At 44.4% G+C, this 26,976-nt stretch overlaps 1 protein-coding gene and 1 non-coding gene across 6 annotated transcripts; one reads left to right on the top strand and one right to left on the bottom strand.

The window, feature by feature from the left end:
• Positions 1–138: 138 nt before the first annotated feature.
• Trnai-aau lies at positions 139–212 on the top strand. Its single transcript has one exon. It is a non-coding gene; the product is annotated as a tRNA-Ile (tRNA).
• A 1,522-nt stretch (positions 213–1,734) lies between these two features.
• Positions 1,735–25,753, bottom strand: LOC118511677 (wiskott-Aldrich syndrome protein family member 2). 5 transcript variants are annotated; one of them, XM_036055045.1, is made up of 6 exons: positions 25,397–25,675; positions 23,872–24,480; positions 7,720–8,453; positions 6,478–7,641; positions 5,309–5,522; positions 1,735–5,236 (listed from the first exon to the last, which is right to left on the bottom strand). In XM_036055045.1, the coding sequence occupies exons 3-6, from the start codon at positions 8,098–8,100 to the stop codon at positions 5,052–5,054; spliced, it is 1,944 nt and encodes a 647-aa protein (XP_035910938.1). In that variant the 5' UTR covers positions 8,101–8,453; positions 23,872–24,480; positions 25,397–25,675; the 3' UTR covers positions 1,735–5,051. The 5 variants fall into 5 exon arrangements, with proteins under 5 accessions (XP_035910938.1, XP_035910935.1, XP_035910933.1 ...); XM_036055042.1 differs by having other exon boundaries at positions 5,052–5,236; positions 25,633–25,753; XM_036055040.1 differs by having other exon boundaries at positions 5,052–5,236; positions 25,318–25,676.
• Positions 25,754–26,976: the final 1,223 nt, after the last annotated feature.

Raw genomic sequence — 26,976 nt, 5'->3', positions numbered from 1 at the left:
TAAGGAAATCCCCAAAAAGAGCGTAATCTACAAGGCGCCGAGGCGATAAGGCGCATGCGTAAGTTGCGCTACACAGAGCGTAATAATAAGTTCAACAGGTTGCTTCTGTTTGCACTATATGGCCACCCTCTCACAAGCGGCTCCATAGCTCAGCTGGTTAGAGCGTCGTGCTAATAACGCGAAGGTCGTGAGTTCGATCCTCTCTGGAGCCAAGTCTGATATTTTTTTTTAATAATTCCTCCTTCATCTCCTTTTTCCTTTTCTTCTCGGCTTAACGACCTCCTACAGTCAGACAGTCCTCAAAATGAAAAGCTCTATCTCCAATAAGTAGTAAAATAACGCAAAATCTTTGAGATTTTGGATTCCGATGTCTGAGATCTTGGGATCCGTGATTCGGAATCTTTGGATCTTGGGATTTTGGGATCTGGGATTTTGGAATCCTGGGATCATTGGATCGTGGGATTCAGAAACTTGATCCAGACCCTTGCTCCGAGATCTTGAGACCCGAAATGTGGGATCGGAGTTCTGAGATTCCATGGGGTATAAGTCTTACTCATATACAAGCCTTCCAATAAAAATTCTAATGATTATGGCTCCCGAACCTCAAATGCACCAACATATAGTTAGACTAACAGGCCAATTCGAGCCAAACATCGTTGCTCGGGAAACACATGTTATGTGTTATGGAACATCGCGAACGCGGGTAAGACCTAACACGAGCCAGCTATAAAATGCCGGAAGCAAAATATAACCCCCTGGTTGCCACAGCTAACTGACCGATGCGGCGAATATCAGGATCCGGGAAAACCATTTTGCAGACCTTAACAGCCGTATAACATCCATAATAACAGCCCTATCACTCGCATCGTCACCTAATTATCACCTCCGCCGACAAATAATCGACCACAATGAAGCATTAGAACCGCACCGACCATTAGACCTTGGTTGAATTTTTGCAAAGCCATTCCCCTCTGTTTCATTATCGCGCGATGGCGGTGGGGTAAACAGAATTAGGGCCTTCCCTACGTAATGGAAGAAAACCATCAGAACTTCGACCGGCTGGCATACCCGCGCGTTCTTAGATGCTGCGCAATATGGCTCAAGCATTAAAGATTGTTTTGTTGTAATCTCACACAAACCATCATTGCGAGTAGGCCGCCATCACACTGGAATCGACACGCGGCTTGTTCTGGTTTCGTGTCAAGATCGTGACTCCGTATGGTCGTGTTTTGGTTTAGAACGGTCACAACTACTGCGCGTCGCGGCTCGTTGCTTGATAAGCAACACATTTAGCACATTAAGGCCCATCGTTTCCTTCGCCTATGGCAGCCCGCTGTTCACTGACCTACTCAACATGAGCATGCGCCCCGTCCGTTTCGTGGCGGATGCATACAACGCAGACCCGTTTCCGTTCCAAATCTCGTAAGACAATTCACTTCCTCCCATACCAGTCATCGGGCGCGCGCGTGTCTGATGATAATGCTTCATCATCCGCACATATCAAAACTTCCTGCAAAGATACTGCAAAGCGGGAGAGTGAAGATGTGTAAGGTAAGTATTATGTTTTTCTTGCAAGTTTCACTTTATTTCCTTGATTAGTTGTCTAATTACCATCGTGATCCAAGGTCGGTCCGACTATGCAATATTTTATTTGAAACTGTCCTCTTCTCCGCGTCATCCACGTGCCACGCGTGTCTATTTATTCATTTTCTCTCCTTATTCTGCAAAGCCTTCTTTTTATTTCCGCTTATTCGTTTTATTCATTTCGTTTATTTTACCTATTTATTAGAAGAAATTATAATACATGGGATACAGTGGGGGTGTTTTTTTTTTGTTTTGTACGGCAAGGGAAAAGGAAAGCGCGTACAGGGGTGTTTGCAACTGCTTTCATAACGCACAAAAAAGGGGGACAAAATGGGGCGAAAAACTATAAAATAACATTTTGCTTCCCCCACATATTACAGAGACAGTTTTCGTGTGTGTGTGTGTGTGCCTTTTTTTATAAGAATACGGAACGACTAAAGCTTAAACATGCAGACAAAACCAACCAACATGCTTCCTTCCCTCGACACGACTATACGCTACACTATATCGCTCTTTAAGGAGTATTTTGCATGTTTAACCATTCGACCAAATACACCGAAGGACACACAGAACGATCACTTCTTCTTCTCGCGTCTGATCATCACTGATAATATCAAATGCGTCACACGAATCATGATGGTTGCTCGGATGCGCTCTTGGGCTAGCTGTTTTCCCTTACCAGTGTTTGTATGTGTGTCTGTTGTGAGGGGTTTCTGTATAAGTTGTCTGAGTTCTTAATAGCTTGTCGCGTAGATATATATGCTGCAGCGCATTGCCACACACAATGCGGAAAGGATATATGGTTGGTTGGTTGGTTGGTTGGTTGCTGTATCATATTACTTGGTTAACTATCTATGCAATTAGTATCGATTCCTAATAATGTTTTACTGTTCCATCCATACAGTGTGACGACTCCTTTTGGCTATTTTGACGCAGGGGTGGGGGAGGGTTACAGTAACCACAGTAGAGAGTTTGGTATCGTATTGCCTGTCTCAAGTGAATGCTTTTGCGTGGAAATTAGTTAAGTCGAATGAAGACAGGTTTAGCGCTGGCTTGGCTTTTTGCATATCGTTTCAATTGGATTGTTTTTCCCCATTCAAAAAGCAACGTAAAAACCCGGAACAAACTCGCGTAGGAAAAAAAGCGTTAGCGAATTAGCGAAGCGAACGTTTTAAAACCTGATTTGTTTTTACATTTAGTTCTAAAAGTTTAGAGGTTAAAAACAAATTTGAGCATTTCATGACACACAGCGAGTTTTAAAAGTAATTTTACATTTTCACACTGGTTTAAGGGGAGAAGCCGGGGGTCGGGGATTGTTTGTTTAGCGAGTGTAGCAGCGATAGAAGAAGCGGGTAGTATTAGCAGGCGTAAATTGAACTCACTTTAAAGCTGCTGCTAGTATCCACGAACGGTGTGTGAAAACCATTTGAGCGATTTTGTTAACTCTTCTTCTTCTACGGTGTAGCGAGAGCAAAGATGGATTTTTGCCACCTTTTTTCTTCCCCTCTTCTTTTGTATCTTCTTTCATTCCTATTTTCTGTTATTTCACAAATTTTCGCTCGCACTTTGCCCATAATGCATTGAGTTTTAATTTTAAATGTCTTTTGTTGGAGTATTACTATTAACTTTTCTATGTTAATATATTGTTTTTCCTTTTTGCGTTTCCTAGTTTGTTTTCTTTGCTTTTTTTATCAAACAACAACAACGAAAAAGGACAATTTAAAGAGCTAACTGAAGCGCATTTGAATCGTTGTGTGCGTGAGTGTGGTAGGAGAAATGCAGTAGAAATGTTTTACAAAAAAAAATAATTCCGAACGTTAAAAGCGTGTGCTGATGTTCGAATACGAACGTCTAATGCTATACGGATCGTAACGAACGGATACGATTATTTGCGAATTTTCCAAAAGCAACAAGGCAGCATCGTGCAATCGACTGGCTTTACCAAACACATCACGATGCGAACCAGAGTCTGCATTGTCGATAGTGTTGGGGGGGTAGTGAGCTCGAGAGCTACCGGGAGGCCTTGCCTCCATAAAATGAGGGTTCTGAGCGCACTCTTCGATTTTGAAAAGGGTAGACCTCCTCTTCGCACTTTTCCACCTCACGAGGTAGCTCTTCGCACTCTTTGGCCTCTTCGCCCTCAGTGAGTGCTGAGCTACATGTAAGTGTGCCAGTTGTCCTCTCCTCTTTAAAAAAGAGCTACTTGACCCAACACCGATGGCCGGTCTCTCTTTTGCGTCGCTAAATGCATATCGATCTTCAATCTACTGGGATGCGATATACCAGTGGCAATAACTTTAAATCATTATGAACTTCCTGGCAAAAAATAATATCCTTTCCTTGTGTCCTCTTCCATCTCTCTCCTCTCACACACACGTTTTGGCATTCTGGTTTGCATTAGTTTCTTTCATTGTTTTGCTACTAGAGTAGTTGGCAAATGACCGAACCTGTGACTGGTTTGCTTTTCTCTTCTTCTGTTTCCCACCTTACGACTACGATTGGTGTAACGGCTACGGGTTTACAAAGTTTTGTATATAAATTGTATGCTTCGATACCAAGGGTTTTGTTGTTGTTTGTAATGCATGCTACTAGTATCTTCTGCTACAGCAGCCCTTACGCTAAGCTATTTTACGCGCATTTTGTTTAACATTTTGATATACGCGCAGCACCACACGGGTAGCTTTTGCTCTTGTGTGTGTGTGTGTTTGCTCTCACCGATCCAGCGATCCAGTGACCGTGTGTAATAATATTCGAACAAAAAACTATCAGCTTAGCCCACTAGCAAACTAATCTTTACAGCGAATGTATTAATAGAATGTATGCGCAACAAGTGCCCAACGCCAACACGCTCCTGCGGATCATTATCATGATCGGGTAACCATCATCCTTACTGTCTGGCGATGCCTTAACTCGCCTGTATAAATAGATGGAGGGTGGGGAAGGGGGGGGGGGGGAGGAAATTAGGAATTTGTACAACTTAACCCGAACTTAACGTGTGCGGTTGCGCGCTAAACACAACCTATAGTATAATCTCGAATATTAAATGTCTTCCACCTGCGATCGCGATCATCAACGCGGTGCGGAATCAATTCTTCTCCCACCCACTGGTGATTCCTGCGTCCTGCGAAAAAAAGAATAAATACACCCAAAATATCGCAGGCGAATGATCGCGCAAAAAAAAAAACAACCCGTCTTTGTGTGCACATTGCAGTCCTCGCGATCGGTGGACCGCGATTCCTTTGCGTTCATCCCTCTACCAGCGCTGTTGCCGTTGGTACGATTATATCGAACTCACCAGCTCCAGCACAACGACTCGGAGTCGGAGCTTTTCTTGTCCCTCCCCGGCCCCTGGCATTAGTAGTAGTTACTACGGGGAAAGAATCGGCGCCCTATCGAAAGAGGCGCTACACCTTGTTTCACTTTTTCTTGCCACCGCCACCACCACCGGCCGCAACGCTCTCCTGATGTCATGCGGACGTTTCGTTCGTTTCCTGCCAGCCCTCGCTATCGTCGTCGCTCTCGGACGATTCCGACTCGGACAGCTCGATGGCGACGCGCCGGGCCAAGATCGAGGCCACATCGTGCAAACCCTTGTTGCGATCGTTTTCCTTCGCTTCGTGATTTTGTTTCTCCACCTTGCGCAGTTTGATACCTGTGGTAAAAAGAGAGAAATGCCGATTAGCGAATTTGTATTGATTTTTAAACTGTGACGCGCACTACTAACCGTCTCGGATAGCCTTCATCAAATCGCTGCGCGGATCGTCGTAGGTAATCTTCTCCTGCGGCGGAATCTTCTTCAGCTGGTGCATCTTCGGCATGTTGTACAGGTCGCCGTTAGCCAACGGTGCCTTCGTAGGACTTAGCGGTCCGTCCAGCATTGGTGGTGGCGGTGGCGGAGGTGGTGGTGCCACATTTGGTGGTGATTGTTTGGGTGATAGCTACGAGATGGGAAAGGGGAGAATGGGATTCGTATAAATGTGATGTAAAACCCAACAACACATGTATTGATTTTAAATTTAATTTCACCAACGAAATTTTGATCCCATTCGATAATTTACAAATGGACGCGAGAAGCACATATTAGATGACAGATTTACAGAGTTTTTATCAACAATTAGGGCGTAGGAAATCTTTCCACTCGAAACACATATCGCGACGGACGAAGCTAAATCGTCCCAGTACTCAAACACGAGTTTGAGACATGGACTCTGTCCAAAGTAGCTCTTAGCCGTGTTCAAGAGGAAGATGCTCAGATGGACAATGGAGCTTTGTGGTTATCTCACCGTCGTTCAGCAAATAAGGTAGGCTCTAGGGGGTTGATCATGTCATGACAATGGCACCGGACGACCCAAATTGAGATAGAGTGATGGCCGTGGATATGGAGATGGCCAGAAAGGCTGGGATATTGATGATAATAGCTCTAAACCGTGAGCAGTTCAAGACCGCTAAGCGATTACAGCTTCTGATAAGTAAGGTAGCAGGGGCTTATAAAGTGGTGAAACTCGGTTTAGTAACATGGTTTCGTGAGACTTTTCGCTATCAAAAAACCAACCAAAAGATTCTATTTAACAACAGACAAAATCACACCAGAAGGTAACGGGGTTCTTCTTAGCTGACACGGAAGGACAACAGCCGACAACAGGCAGACACATTGATTCGTTTAATGGAACCGCAAACACGTTTCCACCAACGACTTACCTACCCACTTAAGGGGTCATTCAGACGAAGCCGGAGAAAGTAGACGCACGAAGACGGAACTATTAAAGAGAGCTTTGGACTGTAACGCGAACGCTCATTAGCGGTGCACCGGTGCAACAAAGGGGACTGACATTATTTTTGAATTTTCTATCGTAACAACTATATTCACGTGGCGCGTGGCCACGACACACTTACCTGTTCCGGAATCGGTGGCGGTGGCGGCAGATCGTTCATCGACATCTGGTTCAGCTGCATGTTGAGATTGTTCAGATTGTTGATCTGCTGGTTCAGCTGGGCCAGCGCTAGCTGGTTCTGGTCCATCATTGACTGTACGACCACTTGCTGGTGTTGATGTTGCTGCTGCTGCTGTTGCTGCTGCTGCTGCTGCTGCTGCTGCCCGGTCATGCCGAGTTGGGGCGAACCTGCCCGTGAGCCCGATCGGTTCAGCAGCATCTTGGCGGCCACGCTCGTGCCACCATTGCTCATACCGTGCGGTGGCGATTGCAGTCCCTCCGGGATCGGTGGTGGCGGTGGTAGATTATCACGGCCCGTCGACAGGCTGCGACTGCGCGTTGGTGTGTTCGCGTTCGAGGCATTCGGTGTGCCACCGCCACTGCCGGATGATGGTGGGGCCGGTGGTGGCTGCGATGGGCGCGATTTCGACCGCGAAGGTGTGCCCGGTGCGTACAAACTTTCCTGCGACATCTGATTCGCACCCGAGCCGTAAATCGTCGGATTGCCGTACTGGTCGTAGGTCGGTTGCTGCTGCTGGTAAACTCCGCCGGCCTGTTGATGCGCGGCAGCCATCTGCTGATGGTGATAGCCACCACCACCACCGGGCGATGGTGGCGCGTAACCACCACCGTCAACCATTTCGTTCGGTTGCTGGTAGCTTCGCCGCAGCTCGATCGAGTTCGGTCGGGCGGCACCGCCACTGCTGCTACCACCCATCGCGGAGGATGATCGGGAGTCGTAGATCATGCTTCCACCGGCCGCCGCCATAGCGCTGTTGTAAATCGCTTCCTCCTGCGAACCGATGATTGCGTTTGGCGTGCGGTAGATGACATTGTTTGGCATCAGCGTTTCGCCGTGCCCGATGGCACGCTGGCGTTGCTTTTCGCGTGTGTTGTGCGGTGCGCGCGGTCGCTTTTTCTGCCGCCCGCCACCATCCGCCCCACCTTCCGCCCGTGGTTTGTGAACCTTTTTGCCACGATCGTGCATCACGCGCTCCGTATCTTTCAGCATCTCCTGTCGCCACAGCTCGAAGAAGTAGTTCGGATCGGTGTAGAACTTGAGCCCATCTTTACCATCGTCCCGATAGCAGTTGAGCTTATCCAGTGGCGGCGGTTTATCGCAAGTCTGTTTAACAGGAAAGAAGAAAAACGGCATCCATTAGTCACAAACAATTCTATTCAATCACAATCGAATCTCACTCACCTTATACACTTCCAGCATCGCCGAAGGCATTGTCGCCCGGGAGAAGATCTGCTGGTCGAACATGGTGGCACTTTTGAACGCCTTCTTCATTTGAATGTCTTGCAGCGACACTTCCTCCACGGTGCTGTCCAGTTGGGTGACCTTTATCGCTAACCGATCGATACGAGCCTGCAGTGAGTTGGCCCGCTCGGCCAAACCGCCCGCATCTCGTGCCAGCTCACCGAACAGATCCTCAGCATGTTTCGAGAGCGAAGACAGCTGGCGCACGATATTGGTGAGTGTCGTATTGGTGACCGTTTCTAGCTCTGCCGGTAACTCTTCGCGCACGTACACCGACCGTGCAACGAACACCGGCTGCACTAGACGCTTTGGTAGCGGCATCCTGCCGTGTTGTGTCCTCTATCTTCCGCCTCTTTGGAGCTTAATTAATTACTCCGCCAAAAGGGTTGGTTGTTGGTTTAAACCTCAAAGCCGCTTCTTCTGTGAGCTTTCTTTCGCCTAAGCACGTGGCGTGCCACTGCACAGGAAGGGCTACTTTCGTCAACACCGGCAGTTAGAGATGCCGGCTCTTTTTAATGATATACCGCACGCTCGCTAACGCTCCCTTCGTTGCTCTTTACCGGTAGGAAGAGCTTGAGATGAGATTTCCACTATCCAGCCGGATGTTGGATGATTGGATCACGTTTTGTCCTACATATTCCCCTACGCAGCGTGCAGTTTGCTACATACTAAGCCTGGAAAAATGAGAAGAAAGAATGCAGAAAATTATTACAAAATTATCCATCAAGTCAGATAGTGGAAGGGAAAATCTTTCACTCTAGGAGAAATCGAACCATAATACAGGTCTTGCACACAAGTACTGTGATGTCTAACTTATATCGTTAATTATTTTTGCTCTGTCCCGTACACAGACGCCCTCCATATATATCGAGTGCAGCCGGATGTTGCTGATCGCGATCGACAATCATCATCAACACGGGCAAAACTCGCACATAAACATTGATGGGCGGGATGCGTGCGTGCTCTGCTGCAACATAAACGAACCAAATCTAGGTCTCCTCTCCGTTCACCTCACTACTCGCGGCACATTCGTACTAAAACATTATGTTAGGGATGGCAGACAAAAAAAAACAAAAAAATCCCGCACCACACGGGGAGGGAAGTGGATGATTATGCTAATTGAATACTGTCCCCGTGTTCCCGGGTTTCCGCCCGTGCGGATCAGCTGTGTTTAATCATGCTGTCGCGAAAAGGGGAGCACGAAGACAGTCACTTTCCTAGCGTTTATCTCCCAACAGGGGTGTGTGATGCATGCAAATCACTGCGGGCGGTGTTGTTCATCCACGCAACTCGCTTTTCTCTCTCCCCCTCAATGCACTACTACACCCTGATATCGCCGATGTATCCATCGGTTTAATCATGCACGAGCGGAGAACATCACGCACTAGTGGTGGTGGTAAAAGAGCATAGTGCTCGTTTGACTCGGCCAACTTTTTCTTTATCTTCTACGTTCACCAGCATATATTGTAGCGGCAGGGAGGGGGGTACGGTAATGCAAGATAAATGAAATAACGAAGTACGAACAAGATGAATATGAGATGATGACCGTAAACGGCTATTTTCCAATTTAAACGGCAGCTCTGTTTCCACCGTTCGTTTCCTTTTTTTGACGCTCTCTCTGGCTTGAAACTGTACCACACATTGGCACATAAATGAACCCATATGGAATCGTATAAGTCGTAGGTTTGTATATTAAAATTCAAATGTTAGGAAAACTGTAGTTCTGTCTAGAAATTTAATATTTTATAACAGTGATCTTTAAGAGATTTTTTTTCGATTCCAGGAATATTCAAAATTCTCAAAATATATGCAATCGAAATCCATGTAGTGGTGATGTTAATAATTCCTTTTACTGCTAATTATTTCAGATTGTCTTTATCATGGGTATTATTTATGAAATACGCCTCCCAACTTGATAATCATTACAACTTGAATCTTACACGTTGATGTTCTTGTAACATTTGATCGGCTAGCCAAGAACATATTCATCATTTAGATTGAATACGCGAATTTCGATACTGATCTTAGTTTTAGGCATTTACAGAACGTGTATTTTCTCCCAATAAGTTAATACATATTGGCCATGAAAATTACACACCCTCATCCAGGGGTCGAACCTTGCCTGGAAAGAGCTAGATAATTTTTAAGCAATTTTGATGGTTTTTTGATGACACAAACCTTCTGATTAGCTCAGAACGCCCAGCAATATTTGTGAGACAAATCACATGTCTTTTTACGCTCTTTAAATATGCTTTTTAAACAGGTTCCAAAAATATTCCAGAGCCATAAATTTAAATCATCCACGCCAAAGAATGAGAAAGACACGGGGGAAATGTTATGTAGAAAAATTCCACATGACAATTTTTTGTTTTCTGGCAACAGATATTTTAATTAAAAATGACAGCTTATGCTACGAAAGATAATTGAGAAGCTTGGTCCTAAAAATATACCCCAAATCTCTCCGGAAAAGAGTTAAATGAAAACCACATGTTTCAAAACGATCAAGAGTATCGTGGAAACGGATGGAAAATTATTGTTTCTCCATATGGAAGCTTACGATAAAAAGGTCACACACGCCTCAGAACTGATTCCATTTAGACAATTTCATATTAAATAGATTTTTTTATAATAATAATATTCCTGGTGTAAATTTACCGAAACAAAAGAAAAAAGACCTAAAAAAGTTTTTTTTTATCCCCGCTTCAAACAGCATAAACACTTGCTCAAGAAAATGTGGAAAACGCCTCTACCGCTCGCGCGGTACAGCTTTATCTTTCGCGCCGACCGATAACTTGGAATGCGAGCAAAATGTGCCTTCGTTAAGTAGGTTGCCCGGTGCGGAATGTTCGTGTGTCCGCGTCGACAACAACAACAACGACGGCGACCACGATCGTCTTATTATGCTACGGCGAAGCGTGTATTGGCAACACACTGCAAGACCTACCTAGCGAGAGAAGTAAGCGCTGGCAATGGCTGCTAGAAAAGGCACGTGATTAGAGAGCAACCCTGTGGCAATAGTGGCTTCGTCTACACGCTACGGAAAAAGCTGTGGTGGTTCGCCTATCTTTGCCGGAATACCTTCCAAAACCTCGCCGAGTACGGCTCCCTTTTCTAGAAAGTCGGGGCTGGTGGGAACTGATTTCATTTCGGGTTTTTTTTCCCTCTCAAACTTTAGACTAGAGCCGCACCCTCTAGCTTCGGCTGTAAGGAGAAAGGTCTGCCAAAGAATCTGCGGAACGAACGATATCGCTATCGCAACATGTGGGATAGCCGTCTTTAATGCCGCGCACATAAAGACATTGACGGAGACAAGATAATTTTGGTTTTCTAGGCCGAACGTGAGATGAGATAAGAGCGATAGGAGAGCTTTGGCAGTAGGAGGTTTGATTTATTAATTTAAGAGTCAAATGTAAGTTTGTGGCTATGAATAGGAATGATTGTTTCGGTGCAATAGAATTAAGTCAAAACTTTGGAGAGGAGCACTTGCTTGGGGCGCTTAATTTATGGTGTTTAAAAAGCCATTTCAAGCTAGTAATATTCACTGCGGTAAGATGATATTATCGACGAGATAAATTAAAAGCACAATAAAAATTAAGGCAGAGAACATAATGAGCAAGCCTAATGGAACCTTGGAACAGTTCACTTGAACATGAAACAATAGTGATAAAATTAATTTTGAACCTAGTTCCGTTTTTATTCCACTCCCGTACACATTAACGGCTGTCTTCGTTTGATAAATGGCTGTCGAGATTGCAAATTACCTCATCATAACGCAATTGCATCTTTAGCACCTCCTTTTTCTAACACATTCATTTGCACGTGCCGTTCTATACCGGTGAAGCGAGCAGGGAGTTACATTTTTTATTCTCCACACCGCAAGTGTTGTACATCATCATCGCTGCCAGATCTTCTCGCAGATGATGTCATAAAGATGTTTAATTGTTTGCATATTTACACATTTGTGCTCGGTACACGGGTATCAGACGAGCTGCTGCACTTCAGCAGCATTAGCCTTCTCCACCGAAAACCCACCCATCGATGCATTTGCGATGAGCGTGGCAATGATCAGTAGTCGAACTAGCGACGCGGCTAGTCACGGCCGTTTGGAAAACGGCATTCCTCATCTTTCATCATAACGATCGCGGTGGTGAAACGGTGAGCTGGCTGCCTAGGAAAGTCTATTAAAATGATACTCTCCAGTGAGCACGAGGGACTCTTCAAGATGCACACACACACACCGTTTGCCGACCGCTTTGTGTCGGCCTTTTGGGTAGAGGATCGTGCCGCGGCAACCGTCACTCTTAGCAGCCGTCTGGATGCGATCGCGCGCCTAAGTAAATCAACGAAACTATGCGCAAAATACTCGAAAACGCGAGTTGGTATGAACACTTTCTTTCAACAGCCGCCACCATCGTGCTGTGGTTTCCAATGGCAAAGGAAGTGGTGTAAAGATCGTTAAAAAAGGGGTACACACTTGGGGCACTAATCCGAAGGGAGTTCCTCCCTATTGGCCAGGGGTATTATGAGATTTTATTACTCTTCTTGGTATAACTGCTCATTTTGCTTGCTCAGCAGTGGGGACGATAGGTAGATTCCGTTTATCTTATCTACTTTGTTCAACAGTGCTGGGGTTAAGGTTGGTGGAAGCTAAGAACGATCCAGGGGTATCAACAAACGTTTGCTAGGTAACGTTTTCATTTTAACGATCCTCATTTCCGTAAGTTTGAGCTCGAAAACAGGAATTTCCATCATTTAATGCAGCTGATTAACTCCAAAGCGATTATTAAAAGTTGTTAATATGCGGATCAATAAATGCCTGGTTGTTAAGTCCAAATTTTATTAGTCGATAGAGCTAGCTTCGAAGTGTAAAACAGAGCAATAATATCGCTTTATTGTAGTTATTTTCGATATAAAAAATTAACAATGAGGTTATAAACTATTTTTAGTAGAAATACCAATAAAACTTATATGTGAACTCATAAATTGAAGAAACCTTGAGCGCCAACCAAAGATGAAGATCTATTTTGAACCTATGTCTTTTAATACTTTTGTTTTCTCTATAAATAATCGAAGTGATGTCCTGGCTTGCTCGTCGTTTCGCAACTCCATCCGCCGAAGTGTTTCAACATCGTTGAAGAAGATTCTGGACAAGGTGGGTAAATTATTACTAAATTCTCAGTCACTGAAATTTCAATCTTGCTGGTGACCGATGCTATGTCTATAGAAACGAAACCCTCTTCTTCTTCTTCCTTCTTGGCTTAACGACCTCTTAGGGGTCATTGGCTTACTAAACTTATTGATACCGCATATGGTTGGATAGTCTGTCCTAACTATCGGGGAACGGCCCAGCTGAGATTTTAATACCGGTCCTGCCGTGTGAAGACCAGCGCCGCTATCGCATCACCACGGAGCCACCCTAAGACACCCAACATCACTAAAAGAAGCAATTTTTGCGTACGCCTATATTTCAGCTATTTTCAGACAGTCTTTCTTTAAAATACGAAATAATTCATACGTCCATAAATAATGAAAAATTAGCTGACGAATCTACTGCACACTAAGTGCAACGTGAAGATGGATCAGCTATATCTGCAACACCATTCATTTTAAATAAAAGCCTCTTGTCCGATATCCGATCGATGGCTACGGGGTCTTGAAAGATCATTTCCCCTCCCTTCGACTCAAAATTATGCTCCGACGTTCCCTAACTCGTCATAGCGAATGGGCGAAGGATGACGACTTCTTGAAAGGTATATTTTTTTCCTATGCCGCACACTTTCACAATGGTATCTCTTACTGCTATCAATCGTCTGTTCTCCCAGCATTTTTCGATGCGCGTTCCGGGATCGACAAATGGAGGTGAGCATTTGCTTTCCGTTGGCTATAAATTAAATCAAAACCCATTCGTTGCCTGTTGGCGTGTTCTGTTCTCCCTTTTTCTCGGTTGCTGTGCACGGATTGCGCCGAATTAGAACGTCCCGGGATATACGTCGTGATAGGAAATCGGTGCCAGTACCGCTAGCGGAGAAAGGTTTCGCTCCCTTTCACTAGCGAGACCGTTCCCGTGAGTCGCAGATGGCGAGAAGCGAGATGCCAAACAGGATGCCAATACTAAGGTGTTAGTCCCAAGCGTTTGAAGCTGGAGTTCGAACATCAAATTTGAAATTCGCCATTAAGATGTCGACGTGTGTCGCCTTTTTTCTCACTCCAATAAGCCCACCGGATTATTTATGTTCTTTTTTTGGGATTATGACGGTTGGCGATAGTACGATCCCTTCGCATTACGCTTTACACCTTCGTTACGAAACTGTAACGTTGGGTCTTTTTTAAAACCAACGCAAATAAATGAATCATAAAACAAATAAAATACAAATCCACATGCTTGGGTATTCAAACAATGTATCACCAACCTAATTCTCTTTGCTGTAAGTCAGCTACATCCAGTTTAAAAAGGTCGCAAACATACCAACATACATCATAAGACGATCACACGAATAACTCTCAACGCAATACCTCCCAACTAGACGCATCTTGTTTGGTAAACAGAGAGAAAACATTTACAGAAAACATCCCTCTAGAATCCCTGAGCCCCCTTTTAAATTCGATGCTAAATTTCTCCAGAATTCTCGTCCATTTTGACACGCCGGCATATACATGCTCTCTGATGCAATGCATCCGAGCGACACAGTATGTTTGTTTTAGTTGCCATTTGTGATAGAATTTATGACCGCCGACAGTAAACAATGAATAATGCTTTAATGCCGGCTTGTTGTGCCTTTTCTACTTCTCCTAGGCAACTGCTGGAACATAGGCCGAATTGCAGCTGGAGGGTATAATTTATTGCAGAAGGATTTACTTATGATTTTTATGATTTACTATAAAATTTAGCTTTGACCTTTGCTTATTTTGAAAAGCCTTCTTCAAATCATAGAAAGATCATTATTTAATACACAATATTATAATTTAGATACAACGTCATATAAACAGTTGCAACTAGTCCAGCCCAATCCTCCGGGCACTCCATCAAAGCTCACTTAAAAAATGTCGTTCAATTAACAGCGATGAGACAAACAGGAGGATGATCGTTTTTCGCCTGCCTGCCTGCCTGCACAATGCCAAAGTACCGTGTGTCACACAACCGGATGGACCCAGTGGACAAACAAACAGCATCAAGCGCATATGCGGAAGTGACCGGTTTATTTTTAAAAGCTTGCAGTGCAATCTACGCATCTACATGAGCAGGTTCAGTCTGGACGCAAACCGAGACATCTAACGCTCTGGTCTCACTGGGTTCGAGAACTGGAAACATTTCATGACCACATTCCAGTAAGTAAAATATTCTCATTTTCCGTCCAATGACAACACACTGCTCTAGCATAACCTGCGCAGGCCACCCGGGATGGGGTGCAGCATGACAATGAAACGCAACACCGCGTTAGTATTAACGATGGTGGTAACCGTAAACCCAAACTCGCGATCAACACCAGCAACTCAACCTCAAAATGTAAACAAATCGGTCTCGCGCCTGTCATAGTCGTCGTCCGCGTTGGGGTTCGCGTCCTCTGTCGTTTCCTGTTGCGATCAGATGCACTTGTTCGTTGGTGTCGGGTGTGGATTGATAAGTTGAACGAATAGACTGAACGATATCCCCCCCCTTAATAGGTGGCTGTTTAATATGCAAAGAGAGCAGAATATGAACAACAGAAGAATGATTTTTTTTCTTTGTGCATTTATTCAACTTAATCATCTTTCATCATCTGAACTCCTTTCTTCTTTTATGGCTCTACAACCTCGAGAGGTCTCGGCCTACCTCCGGTTTTCTGTAACTAGATGTTACCCGTAGCTGGATAGCCAATTCCTGCGTTTGGGGAGTCGGTCTGGATGGGATTTGAACCCCGCTCCTGCACAGTGGAGACCGACGTCGCTGTCACTTCGGCCACGGCGGACCGCCCTCATCTGGACTAGAAGTATCAACATTTCTAAAATTGCTAGTGGATTTCACCATTTCACTCTATTTCTCCAAATCGCGAATGATATCGAAATGATTGGTTGAAGATCAATGCGACGAAGACAAAGTACTCATTTGTCGGATAGTGATCTCAGACTGAGAAGCATAGTATCAGTTGAAGGCGAAGATTTAGATGTGACAGAGGAGTTTTGCTTCCTTGGTCGTAACTTATAATAAAAACCTAAGCAGAGAAATCCAGAGGTGCATCGTACTACAAACTTCAACGATCTAGGAGACTCTAGCAACACACAAAATAAGTGATATAACGGAAACTGATATCTCTGACCGTACTTTACGGGCACAAGTCCTGTACTATATCACACGCCATTGACATTGACAGCCCCGAAGGTGCTGGAGTCCAACCTGTCTGGAGTTGTCCAGGAATGCAACTCTGGACCGAGTTTCCTGGATACCTGGCCATGTCTCATCGACATGCACCGTAGAGCAGGCCAGCAAGATGAAGAAAGACAGCCAAATGTTTTTTTTTTTAGTTATAAGGAACGCTGTTCGATTTGCGCAGGTGGAAAGTGAATTCAGGGTGAACGGACTAGTGATTTTCAATGCTACAACGCAACCATCATCACCGTCTGGTGCATTGATCCAGATATTTCATGTGTATCACATGATCAGAGAAGCGCATCATGCACCAACACCATCACATGGATGCGTTTCATGCAATCGTTAGGACTTTTAAATGCATTTCTACGAGGGTATCCGTTACGTGTACAGTTACAACGAATGGTTGTAAATAGATCTATGACGTCACCTATCTGTATAAGTATAAATTTAAAGCTCTTAACATTAATGTCGTAAATGAGACTATCAGACGTCCCTAAGGCCAACACATTTTTTTTTTTACAAAAACACATCTTCACAAAACCTTTCACATTGCTCTACGCCCCATTGCCATCATAACGGTTCACATACAGGAGGATTTATAAATTTGGATCACGCCTTATCTTAAGGGCATGGCGTGAGATATGATACCGATGCGCCGAAAGTGCAACCCTCTGTGACCTTTCTTCCACTCTGGATGAACCGATTGAACCCCGGACAAATCCCATAACATAGGAAAATTATGTTGTTTCGCTTCCCGAAGACCACCCCCATGGAGACCGCGCCAAAGGGATGAGTCGCGCTCTTGTCGCTTCCCTATCGGTAGGGAGGGAGGGTATGGTAAATCAATTATGATTGTTCCTATTTTAGAACAGACTCCAGTAAAGCGTTACAGCCTTTTCCACTGCACCACAATGGACCACCAACTTCTGCGGCAAGTGCATATTCCGATTTCTTCAGCTCGTGCTTCTCGCGTTCTCTGGCAACTCTGGGGGAATGGTCGCGACACAATTTCATGCACCATTAAGTTTCTGCCATTCATTGGTGGGGAATGGTCGTCGTCGGGAGGTGGTGGTTAGCTCCTCACACAGGTGTGTGGTGTTGTGCTTTTGTTCGCGTGTGGTACAACTACAAAATGTCAACGTAAACGGTAGGCCACGCGGAATGACAAACAACATTTAGCAGCTAGGTGCGCTTGCTTTAAAAAACAAAACCCTGCTAACCACCAAACAACACTGCGTTAGGTAAAACGATACGGTTAAGCACATTCACGCTTTTCGAAACCCATTACAGTGAACAAATTTAGCGTAAAACGAGCGACAACGGTTTTTACGGGACACTTCTCAGAGGAGGTCTGCAGGGTTTTATGAGACCATTTTGGAGAAGGTGAGCGGGATAGCCTCAAATTCAGTTTCTTTTTTGTAAGGATTCCAGCAGAATAGCTCACCCCCCTCTTTACGAAAAGCTCCGTATAATTACATTACTATATTCCGGTGTCAAATGCTACAGGTGCATAGCCCATCTTGGATGCAGAAGAACTGCATCTTCTCGAATTACCTCAAGCCACATCGTATCGGGTGCTAATCCTATTGTAAAACTCGTTGTGTTCCTTAGCAGGAAACATCCCCCTCAATGAAAGGGTGTTAGGAAACGTTCGATTACCGGTTCCCCCGCTCCCACCCTTTCTCTTCCGGTACCATTACAAATGGAGCTGCGCTAATCATTATTTATCTTCTGTGTTTTCTCCCCCATCTAGCCATGTCATTACCTCTTCGGATGCGATCAAAACAATTAGTTGACGTGGGGGAGATCATTTTGAAGCGCTAAACCAAAACTTCAACTTTCTTCTTCGATTGTTCAAACAATGGGAAATGGCAGCGTTTGGAGCTGGAAATTGCCACTTCCCACTTTCTTGTCGTTGCAGTTTAGGTTTGTTTTTCCTTCGTTTCAGTAACGCATTCGTTAGCAATTTTAAAAGGAAATTCCCTCCCTCTCCCTGAAGCCTTTTATTTAAAAATTGCTGCTTCAGATTGCTAAATTTAGCCTAGTGCATCGAATTGCATGAAGGGAGCTAAGAGATGGAGCAGCTGTGAAATATGGTCAGAATTATCGCACAACTGATGGCCTTTTGCTCAGCTCATGATCTCGTGCTGAACACTCGCTACTCTGGCTTCATTATCAGCTGATGACGGGACTGCATACAAAGCAGCAGCAGCAGCACATAAATAATCGTCCATAAGGCTAGAGCTTTCATTGAGCGTTTTTAAGGCACGCTGAAACTGTACTATCTTCCCTCAACAAATTCCAATCTTCAGGGCATTTCTCCTTCCAGAGCAATTAGTATGAAAGAAACCCTACTCGAAAGTATGAAGTTCTGACGGACTACATTTTTCATGTTAACCACAACACTAGGGAGGGGAAACGTTCTTCATTGCTTTCCCCCCTCTGGAGCAAGATATAACTCCCTCTGTTGAAAGGCAAAAGGTTAATAATATTTCACACGTTCCAACTCATTACACTTGTTAACTGTGATTCACCTTCGGAAAGCGAGTATGCAAACCATCGAAGGAATTTATTATTTGTTTTCCCTTCTCCATTCTTTCGTTGGATCTGTCGAGCTCGAATGTCTTGGCCGGGGCTGACCTTGGTGACATACTACTGTAATCGGTAAGCAATTGAAGCTGTGGTTGCAAACGGAGTCGAAGAATTGGAATTATTCTGCACTTGCTGCTGGAAGCAAACGATTCGTAAAGGAAGGAAAAATAAACGATGAGCATTTACTGATCTTGTGCAGACCCATCTTGGCTCCAGCATCGTGTGAGGTATCAACACACAACGCAATCCGCAGATGGTGACGTTCCGAGCGGATCCACCATTAAGACATTACGGGGGTACCGACGAGAGAGTGTATCATCCGTTTAGCAGAACAGTAAAGCCGGGTAAACATTGAAAATGCACAAACGAAACAAAGTGAACGGAAACCCAAATAAACCTGCCATGCCAACACCGTCGTCGTCTGGTAGGACCATATGAGCTGCATCACTCAAATGCATTCTACCATTCCACTGTACTGGCTGCTGATCTACATCACAAGGGAAAACCTACCAGGCGATGAGCAATGATTATGTTGCATTTGGGAATGGGAACATGTGTTGCAGAGGGTACGGTACTGGTGTGTTTATTGTTGATACCGTTCTTTTGCTTACTTACAGACTATCTTCAGAATCGCCGAGTCGAGTCGAATCGATTCTGGTTTAATAAAGCGATTGGCTGAGGATTTTACAATATTTCTTCGAATATTGAACATGTAGTAGCTCTGATTCCTATAATTCCTATAGTATAACTTGATACATTATAAATCGCTTAAATCGATTATTATGCAACGAGACAACTGCTTTCAATATCTAGAGCAGCAAAATTGCATCTATGTGTGAAGTATTATATTTCTTGTGTTGAAGCCCACAGCAAATTTCTTTCGTTTTCTTAACCAATTCTCATGCCGTACAAGTAAGAGCTATGTTATCGAATTAACACGCAGTTATCAATTGGAATTGAATTGAATTCCAAACACTATCACTGTTAAACAGGCAGAGTTAGACACAAAAATGTAGGCGACAATGTGAGCAACCCCCAACACACCTAAGAAGGTTATCAAGCTTCCATCCAGCAGAGTCCTGGAAATAAGGATAGCTCCAAGGATTTCCAAGAATAGGACAATGGAGGAGCCGCTGGAAATTCTTTGGAAATTCTTTGCAGAAAATCTGGAAATTCTTTGCATTTCTGGAAATTCTTTGCGGAAAATCTTTAGATACTTTCAGAGCCAAATTGGAAAATCACTTGAAACATTCGACTAGGTGTCCGGAAGATTGTCTTAGTGACGTCAAACCGTTTGAAAATGCAGCCAGCTTTCATTGGCGCTAGGGTTGAACCGAGTTGTATATCGGCACCTAAAGCATCTTTAGTGATCTTCCTTGAAGATCAAAACGATGTTTTACAACAGGATGGAACGACATGTCACACGTCAAATCGGACCCAATAATGGCTGATGGAAAACATGCGGTTCTGGTCTTGTTCCCCAAAATAGTCCAGACCTTCACCTGTTGGATTCTGCTGAAACCTATCAAACATCGTTTCCAATTGTGAGAAGATCTTGAAGAGGAAGAGCTTGAAGTCTACTAACATGCATATCTGGGAGTTTATACCGGAGGACTGCATTTCAATGGTGTGGTCTTGCTTTCGGCAACAACTTGAGAATGCCGTATACACCTCTCACCTATAGCTGACTATCCTACACCTTTACCTGAACTGTAGAAACGAAGTGCAGGAAGTGCAATTAATACATAAATCCTCATTATTTTTGACAGAGTAAAACCGATTTTCTCGCTTTAAAAAAAATCCCACCATTGGCGCTAGTGGACAGACTAGACGTCACAAACTGGGCCACAAAATAAATTGGAAAATGCCACGTTAGTTTTCTCCCGCGGGACATACGATGTGCCGGCAGATTGTGTCTCTCACACTCGTGCTAGAAAGAGGCTTTCCCTCCCATTGTTTTCATTGTCTTTCCGTGCTGCTGAGGTGAGGTGTGAATTTTCCGCCGCATGGTGAACACCTCAAGATCCCAAAATTTCCCTCATTACGTGCCCCTAACGTGGCCACACACCACGGAAGGAAGAGAACAATTGGAAATTGGACGGATTTCTGGCCCCTTTTCGGCCCGGCAATACCTTCAACACTATTTTGTTGCTCTTTGGGACGCTTCTCAAACCATCTTTGGCCAGTTTTTGTCTTTATGTTGCTTCAAAATTATACTTTTTGTCACGACATTCACCCGAATGAAAACAGAGGCAACCGTTACGTTGTTGAACGTTTTTCGAGCGTTAGATGAGATGGAGCGATTGGGTTCCCTTCGCGAACGCTATTTTCGCTACGGATGAAATGGGAAATGAGGTGTCGCTTTTTTTTCGTTCCTCTGCATCCAAACATTTCATTCACCCATTAATATTAGCCGCCCGGGAGCTATGTGATCGAGAATGCTCAAATAATGATCATTGCATGATGAAATTAGGCATTGCGTGAAATGCGTGAATGAGTTTTTGTTTTGTTTTTGGTCTCCGCGCCAGCATTCCCCATATGTTTGCGCCAGCAAAACATGTTAGAAAATGGTTCATTAAGAGCCATGAAATTGTATACAGGAAGGAAACACTGAAGAAAGAAGGAAAAAGAGACTGCTCTGAATCTGAATTTTCAACCTCAATATAAGTTCCCGGCCTCGCATCGATTTTGGGTGCTGAAAATAGTCCAAGACACGCAAAATAAAACACGCACTCTAGTCGGAATCCACTTGTCGTTTGAGTTCTCGATTTTATTTTTTTGTCTTTTCTTCGTTCTTTTAAGCTAAAGATTGAGAAACGACTGGGGAACCAAGTTGTAAATGACGCCACTTCAGAAATCCGTTCCTGGGAAGTCTCTCGGCGATGGATGTTGAACGATAATTAAACATCTGCTAAAGCCATTGCTTGAAACAAAAATGGGGTTTATGAATGCCATGGCCTCGAAAAGGCTTGCGAGCTTGTTTAGTCAACTTTAATTAGGGGAGACACATATTGTATCCCAATTCTTAGTTACCATATTTCATTTTTTTATACCAAAGTAAGGCATTTAAGCCACGCAACTTCAAGACTACGAACCAATTTATTGATTCTACTTCTCCACGACAATTACCTCCTTTTGCTTATCAGCAACACTGGCGTTTGCTTTTCGCAAGATAAAACCGTATCTTACCTCACACACCCAAGAAACTACTACTCGCGTCAGCACCCTTATCCTACTTGTGCTGCCAGTAGAATTCTTGGCAGCAATTTTATCAAACAAATACTGCCCAACGAAACCTTCACATTATTGTTTGTACAACACGACCACGGTGAAACGCACATTCTTAACGCAAGATAACAATGTCTGACCCGGTGTTGAGGGCATTGTGAGTCAGGGCTTGGCCGGCCATCCGTTCCTTTTGCCGAGGGGCAGTCGCAGAACCGCGATAATGCTCTTGTCTCAATGCCCAGTTGGTGTATTTTTTGCTTCCCCATAGGGAATAAGCAATTGTCAGATTATGCACTCAGCCAATCCTCGGAGTCGGATTTAAACACACACAAACCGAAAAGGGGAGGATTGCGCTTTCTCGCAACAAGCGGCGCTATTTGCACCATGTGGCAAAATCAAACGAGCGTAACTTGTGGCGTAGGAAATGCACAAAAGGGGGAGGGAAAATACGGCAATGGGGAGAGTGTTTATTTATCTGAGGCACGCTAAGTACATGAAATATTTGTGATAAATATTGTTAAGCGTTTTAACACAGAGGTAAAACGTTTCCCAACAGTTGTTAAATAAAGAAAGAAAATAACTGGAGCATTCCAGTTCTCTTTCACTGATTGGTAGTCTGCATATTACGAAGCATTTTACCCTAATTGGAGAGGTCACCCGATAACCATCATGATCCTTGATTTCAATTGCTGAGACCATTGAAAACTGGACTGTTCCATCGTAAGTTGGTCAGTTGAGCCATATGAGACGTAAATACCCAACCTTTTGAAATGCAGGGTATGTCACAGATATTGTTGAATGCGTCCTGAGGTATTAGGGAACTTAAATGAATATTTTTGAATTTGTTTCTGGACTTCCTGGATCTAAAGGTCATTTCTGACTTTTTTTTATATCCAGGTAGGATTCAAACCGAAAGATTCGAAGAAAACATTTAGAGACCGTAAAAAAATAAATCATGGAAAAGTCTTCCATCTTTACCCTATATAGGACTCTCTTTAAGACAAGACTCTGCGAAAAAAAAAGTCTATCCCAAAATTGTCGCAATCCCCCAAAAACACGCATTTTACTTTTTGGGCATTTCTGGTTGATCTCTTTTAGTGGGGACAGTTTTACCATTTACCGGGCCAACCAACCGGCTTTACCCACTCCCACAGCTCCATTAAGGCGCCCACCTTACCCGTGTAGCTCGTGCCACCGTGAAAGGGAAATTACGACACTGCCGTAAAAAGAGGGTGGGTGGTACGGTACACGTTTTTGGTGAATCCGATTCGTGACCCCAAAATGTTGGCGGGCGTTTTTGTGCCTACGGAGCATGGTGTGGTTTACGTATATGCGAGGCTTCTATTCACCTTTTGCCAGTCGTTAATGACTTCCTTCGTAAGTCGTTCTTGAAGCTCGAAATGTGTGGGCTCGTATAAGCTTTTCAGTAAAGTATTTAGTGCCCTTTTGCTTTCGGAACACTAAGTGCGATTTCCGGACACATTTTTCGTCTTAGCTCAGCGACATGGCAGGTAATGCCTGGCTATTTCTGGCCTACCGATACCACGTTGCTGGATAGCTAGCACTAGTAGTAGTGCTTTTTTTTGGAACTTTCCCACACTACATGGAGTGCCTAAAATGCAACAAATGGTTAACAATACGTTAATGTAACCTCAGTTTAGATTACCCCAAGTCATGGGTAACGATGAGCTGACTCCGTAGGAATGTTACCTTAAACAGATATCTTCGGCCGACGTCATGAGAAAAGGTTCTTGACATTCTCTACGCGACGCACATTAGAATTCTTCGCGTACGCTAGCGGCCTCGGCTCATAACCGGAAGTGGCCGGCCCCTACACAGATAACCCAAGAGACAAACACGCGCACAGGCGTGTGTACAGACGAGAAGTGCGTTCTTTTTTTTATTCAACCCTCACCGATACTTACATTTTTCCATCATCCACTGTGGGGCGTTGTTCTGGGGTAGTTCTGTTGTAATTTCCTTCAAGGATCCTCCTGCCTCTGGAGCTGGCCGAAGTAGGGAATGTACCGATAAGAGTAAGATGACCGTCTCGGTATTGCACTGCCTTCGACCGGAAGCAACTTCTTTTTCTATGAGAACACACACACCCAAACGCACAGCAGCAAATACACTTTTTGCGAGACAATCGGCACCTGTCAAATCGCCCGGCCGTTTGACGTTTCGCTTTCTCTTCACGGCTGATAAGCGAAAGAGACTAGCAGGCCGGGATTCACTTTTCTTCCAGCCAAGTACGGCTCCGTTCTGCTGCCTCACTTGAAACACAACCCCACCTCCCAAATATGGCTCGAGATGCTTTCCTTTCCCTTTTTACAGACCCACTTTCGCAAGACGGTTGGGCTGTAGCGGGATTGGTTGGGATGAAACCGATTTCCGGTTTTCCGGTCGATGCACAATTAAGAAGCAGACTCACTTGCGCCCTGTTTCGCGCAGCTCTTCGTGGTCGACGTTGCTCGTTGTTTGAGGGATAGATTTTTCACCAACTTTTCTTCTTCATCTTTCACGCTACACAAACCCTGTGGATAAAGAAGGTACACATCACTTAGTACAACACAAATAGCAACGTAACCAACAACAACCAGCGAGGAGACACAGAGACACGGGCCCACACATTGGCCCGTTGTTGATGCTAGTATTGTTGTTCTGGCGTGTTGCTACGAAGCTGTCACTGCTTTTGGGGCTTGTCAGGCAATGATAATATTTTCCCTTGCTCACACACACTCACTCTCAGCAACCCGTTCTTCTTCGCTTTTCGCCTTACGCGAGCCTTTCCTTCACTTGCGTGCGCAACAACTACACTTCCGGCACTGCTTTCTACTTCTCCTTGCCCCGGCAGAAACCGATTCTTTTGCAAACAAACCGCTCTAAACTACAAAATATTGAATCCGGATTGCAAAATAACCTATGCCCTGCCTGCCGGAAGCTTTTCACAGTAATCGGTATTGGCGATGAATTGATGTTGTCTCACAGCAACAGCAGCAGCAGCAAATTGTGACGAATCCGTCCGCCGCGCATACTCTACGCCCAATTTTAGCACTGAGACACCCCGATGACGACACAGCATGCAGACACGAGACAAAAAAGAATGCCTCACCCACCGTGTGCATTCACCACGAGATCACGACGACAAGCCGGATTTCGTTTGCTGCAACTGCACGCCGTCAGCGGAATGATTCACACGGGGCGCGTACAGTTCCCGTACCGTAGACGAGCCACGAACCTTCTGATGCCAGTGAAAAATGCGTAATGCCAACATTCGTGGCGAAGCGGAACATAAACAGGATGCAGCAGGATTGGCAGTGTAGTATCACTCCGGGGCCGTTTGAACACAAAGCGCCTAATATTTTCCCTACTTTGAGCCTACAAACAAGCTAGAAAGCGCCACCAACAACACATTCTGTGCCCCGTGGACACACTACGGCTCACACTCACGGGAGGGATCGTAATTCTTTCACCGACGACGGCTCAACACAACCTTCGCCCACAAACACACACACACATGTACGCCCGCACGGAATCTTCTGTTTTGTGCAATTCTCCTTGCAATGGAGCCAAATTGCATCAACACGATTGATTTCGGTGCGGCAGCATCAATACGCGGCAGTAAAGATGACCAAATTGTTATTTCACGGTACTAAACTATGGGAACAAAAGGGCGAGATACGCACCCGATGCGACCTCCTCTGAGTGAGTTTCCTTTTTCTTTTCTTTCTGCCTTAAGTCATCGTTTTCTCCCTCTCTTCTGGCTGTTCATAGGTGGTGATGGGCGTACCGCAGCCGGAACATGCCAACTGAAGCGATCCGATCCAGCAGGCGGGAAGAACTAATCCGGTCCGCTTTCAAAAATAAAACCGCTTTTGGAATGTATGTTGTTTTCGTGGGATTGGAAACAAATATGCATTTCTTAATAAGAAAGTCCTTAAGAATTTTTTAAAGAAAATTTATTGCAAGCTGTTGTGTGCGGCCTTTTTTCGAAATAAAAATCTCTTCGATGTTTGGTATAGTTCGTTTGACCATCACCATCACGTGTGTTGCACTGGATGACAGTAGGAATCAGAATCAGGTTAGTTATTCAATTGTGTTTTTAGATATCGAAAAAAAAAGGAAACAATGCAATACTGTTACTGTACTGACCGGTTCAGGCCGTTTTCTTTTAAACCATGCTGCTTTGGATTTCATAAAATAAAGAACGCATGGAGGAGTGCTCTTCCGCAAAATCGTCAAACTCGACTGGCTGTTATTTATTTTCCATCTTATTGCTGTCTCTCTCGGCTTATCTCTGTCACTCCACCTATTTTTGCAACACCTGTACTAATCCCAACAATAAACTCTAATCTTCTTTGTTGGCTATGACACAACAATAACGCAAACTAATTGCAGATGGTTGGTAAGTTAATATTAAAATGTATTGGAGTTGTCCGGTGGTGGAGACGATAGCGGAGTCTCACATGCTAGAAACAAGCATCGATTCCCATCTGAACCGTCTCCTTGTGCTGGTTATCCAACTACAGGTAAAAATAATCTCCTCTAGAATCCTATAGAGCAAAAGAATGAGAAGAGGAACATTTTTGCATCTTCTCAAGGTGAAAAACGGTTACAACCAAGCAAATATTGCTCAAAATCATGAATTGGTTATTTTACATTGCACCGTGCTCTCAGTGCAATTCAAAGTGTGACAGCCCTGCGGCGTCTAGGCATTTGTACTTGGGCGATTCTTTCGATTTGTCCAACGTAAAACTGTTCCTTGGGTACGCTTGTCCTTCAAAGTACCTTCATGAAGAGCCGACTGCTGTGAAGTAGGCTGAAAATTATAAAAAAAATATAGTAGCACCACATACTGAGTTTAAGGATCAGATACAATGGTATTTTGTTTTATAATTATATGTGCTCCTTGTAATTCGGTGCAAAAGTAGACGAAAAACCCAGCCCATTTCAGCCTACCAACCGAGCCTTCACAGTCGGCCAACGGTATATTTACGTTCGACGGCACCAACACAACACCACAACCGGTT

Source organism: Anopheles stephensi, chromosome 3 (genome assembly GCF_013141755.1).
Source record: "Anopheles stephensi strain Indian chromosome 3, UCI_ANSTEP_V1.0, whole genome shotgun sequence".
NCBI classification, from domain to species: domain Eukaryota; kingdom Metazoa; phylum Arthropoda; class Insecta; order Diptera; family Culicidae; genus Anopheles; species Anopheles stephensi.
Note: the sequence above shows the minus strand (reverse complement) of the source record. Positions and strands in the feature narration are given on the sequence as shown.

What these genes read in the sequence shown, in the direction of transcription:
- LOC118511677 (XM_036055042.1), bottom strand. Translation starts at nt 8,100, where the DNA reads ATGCCGCTACCAAAGCGTCTAGTGCAGCCGGTGTTCGTTGCACGGTCG. An exon ending in CGCCACCGATTCCGGAACAG is followed by an intron (nt 5,523 to 6,477) that starts GTAAGTGTGTCG and finishes CCCATCTCGTAG; the next exon opens with CTATCACCCAAACAATCACC. An exon ending in GATGAAGGCTATCCGAGACG is followed by an intron (nt 5,237 to 5,308) that starts GTTAGTAGTGCG and finishes TTTTTACCACAG; the next exon opens with GTATCAAACTGCGCAAGGTG.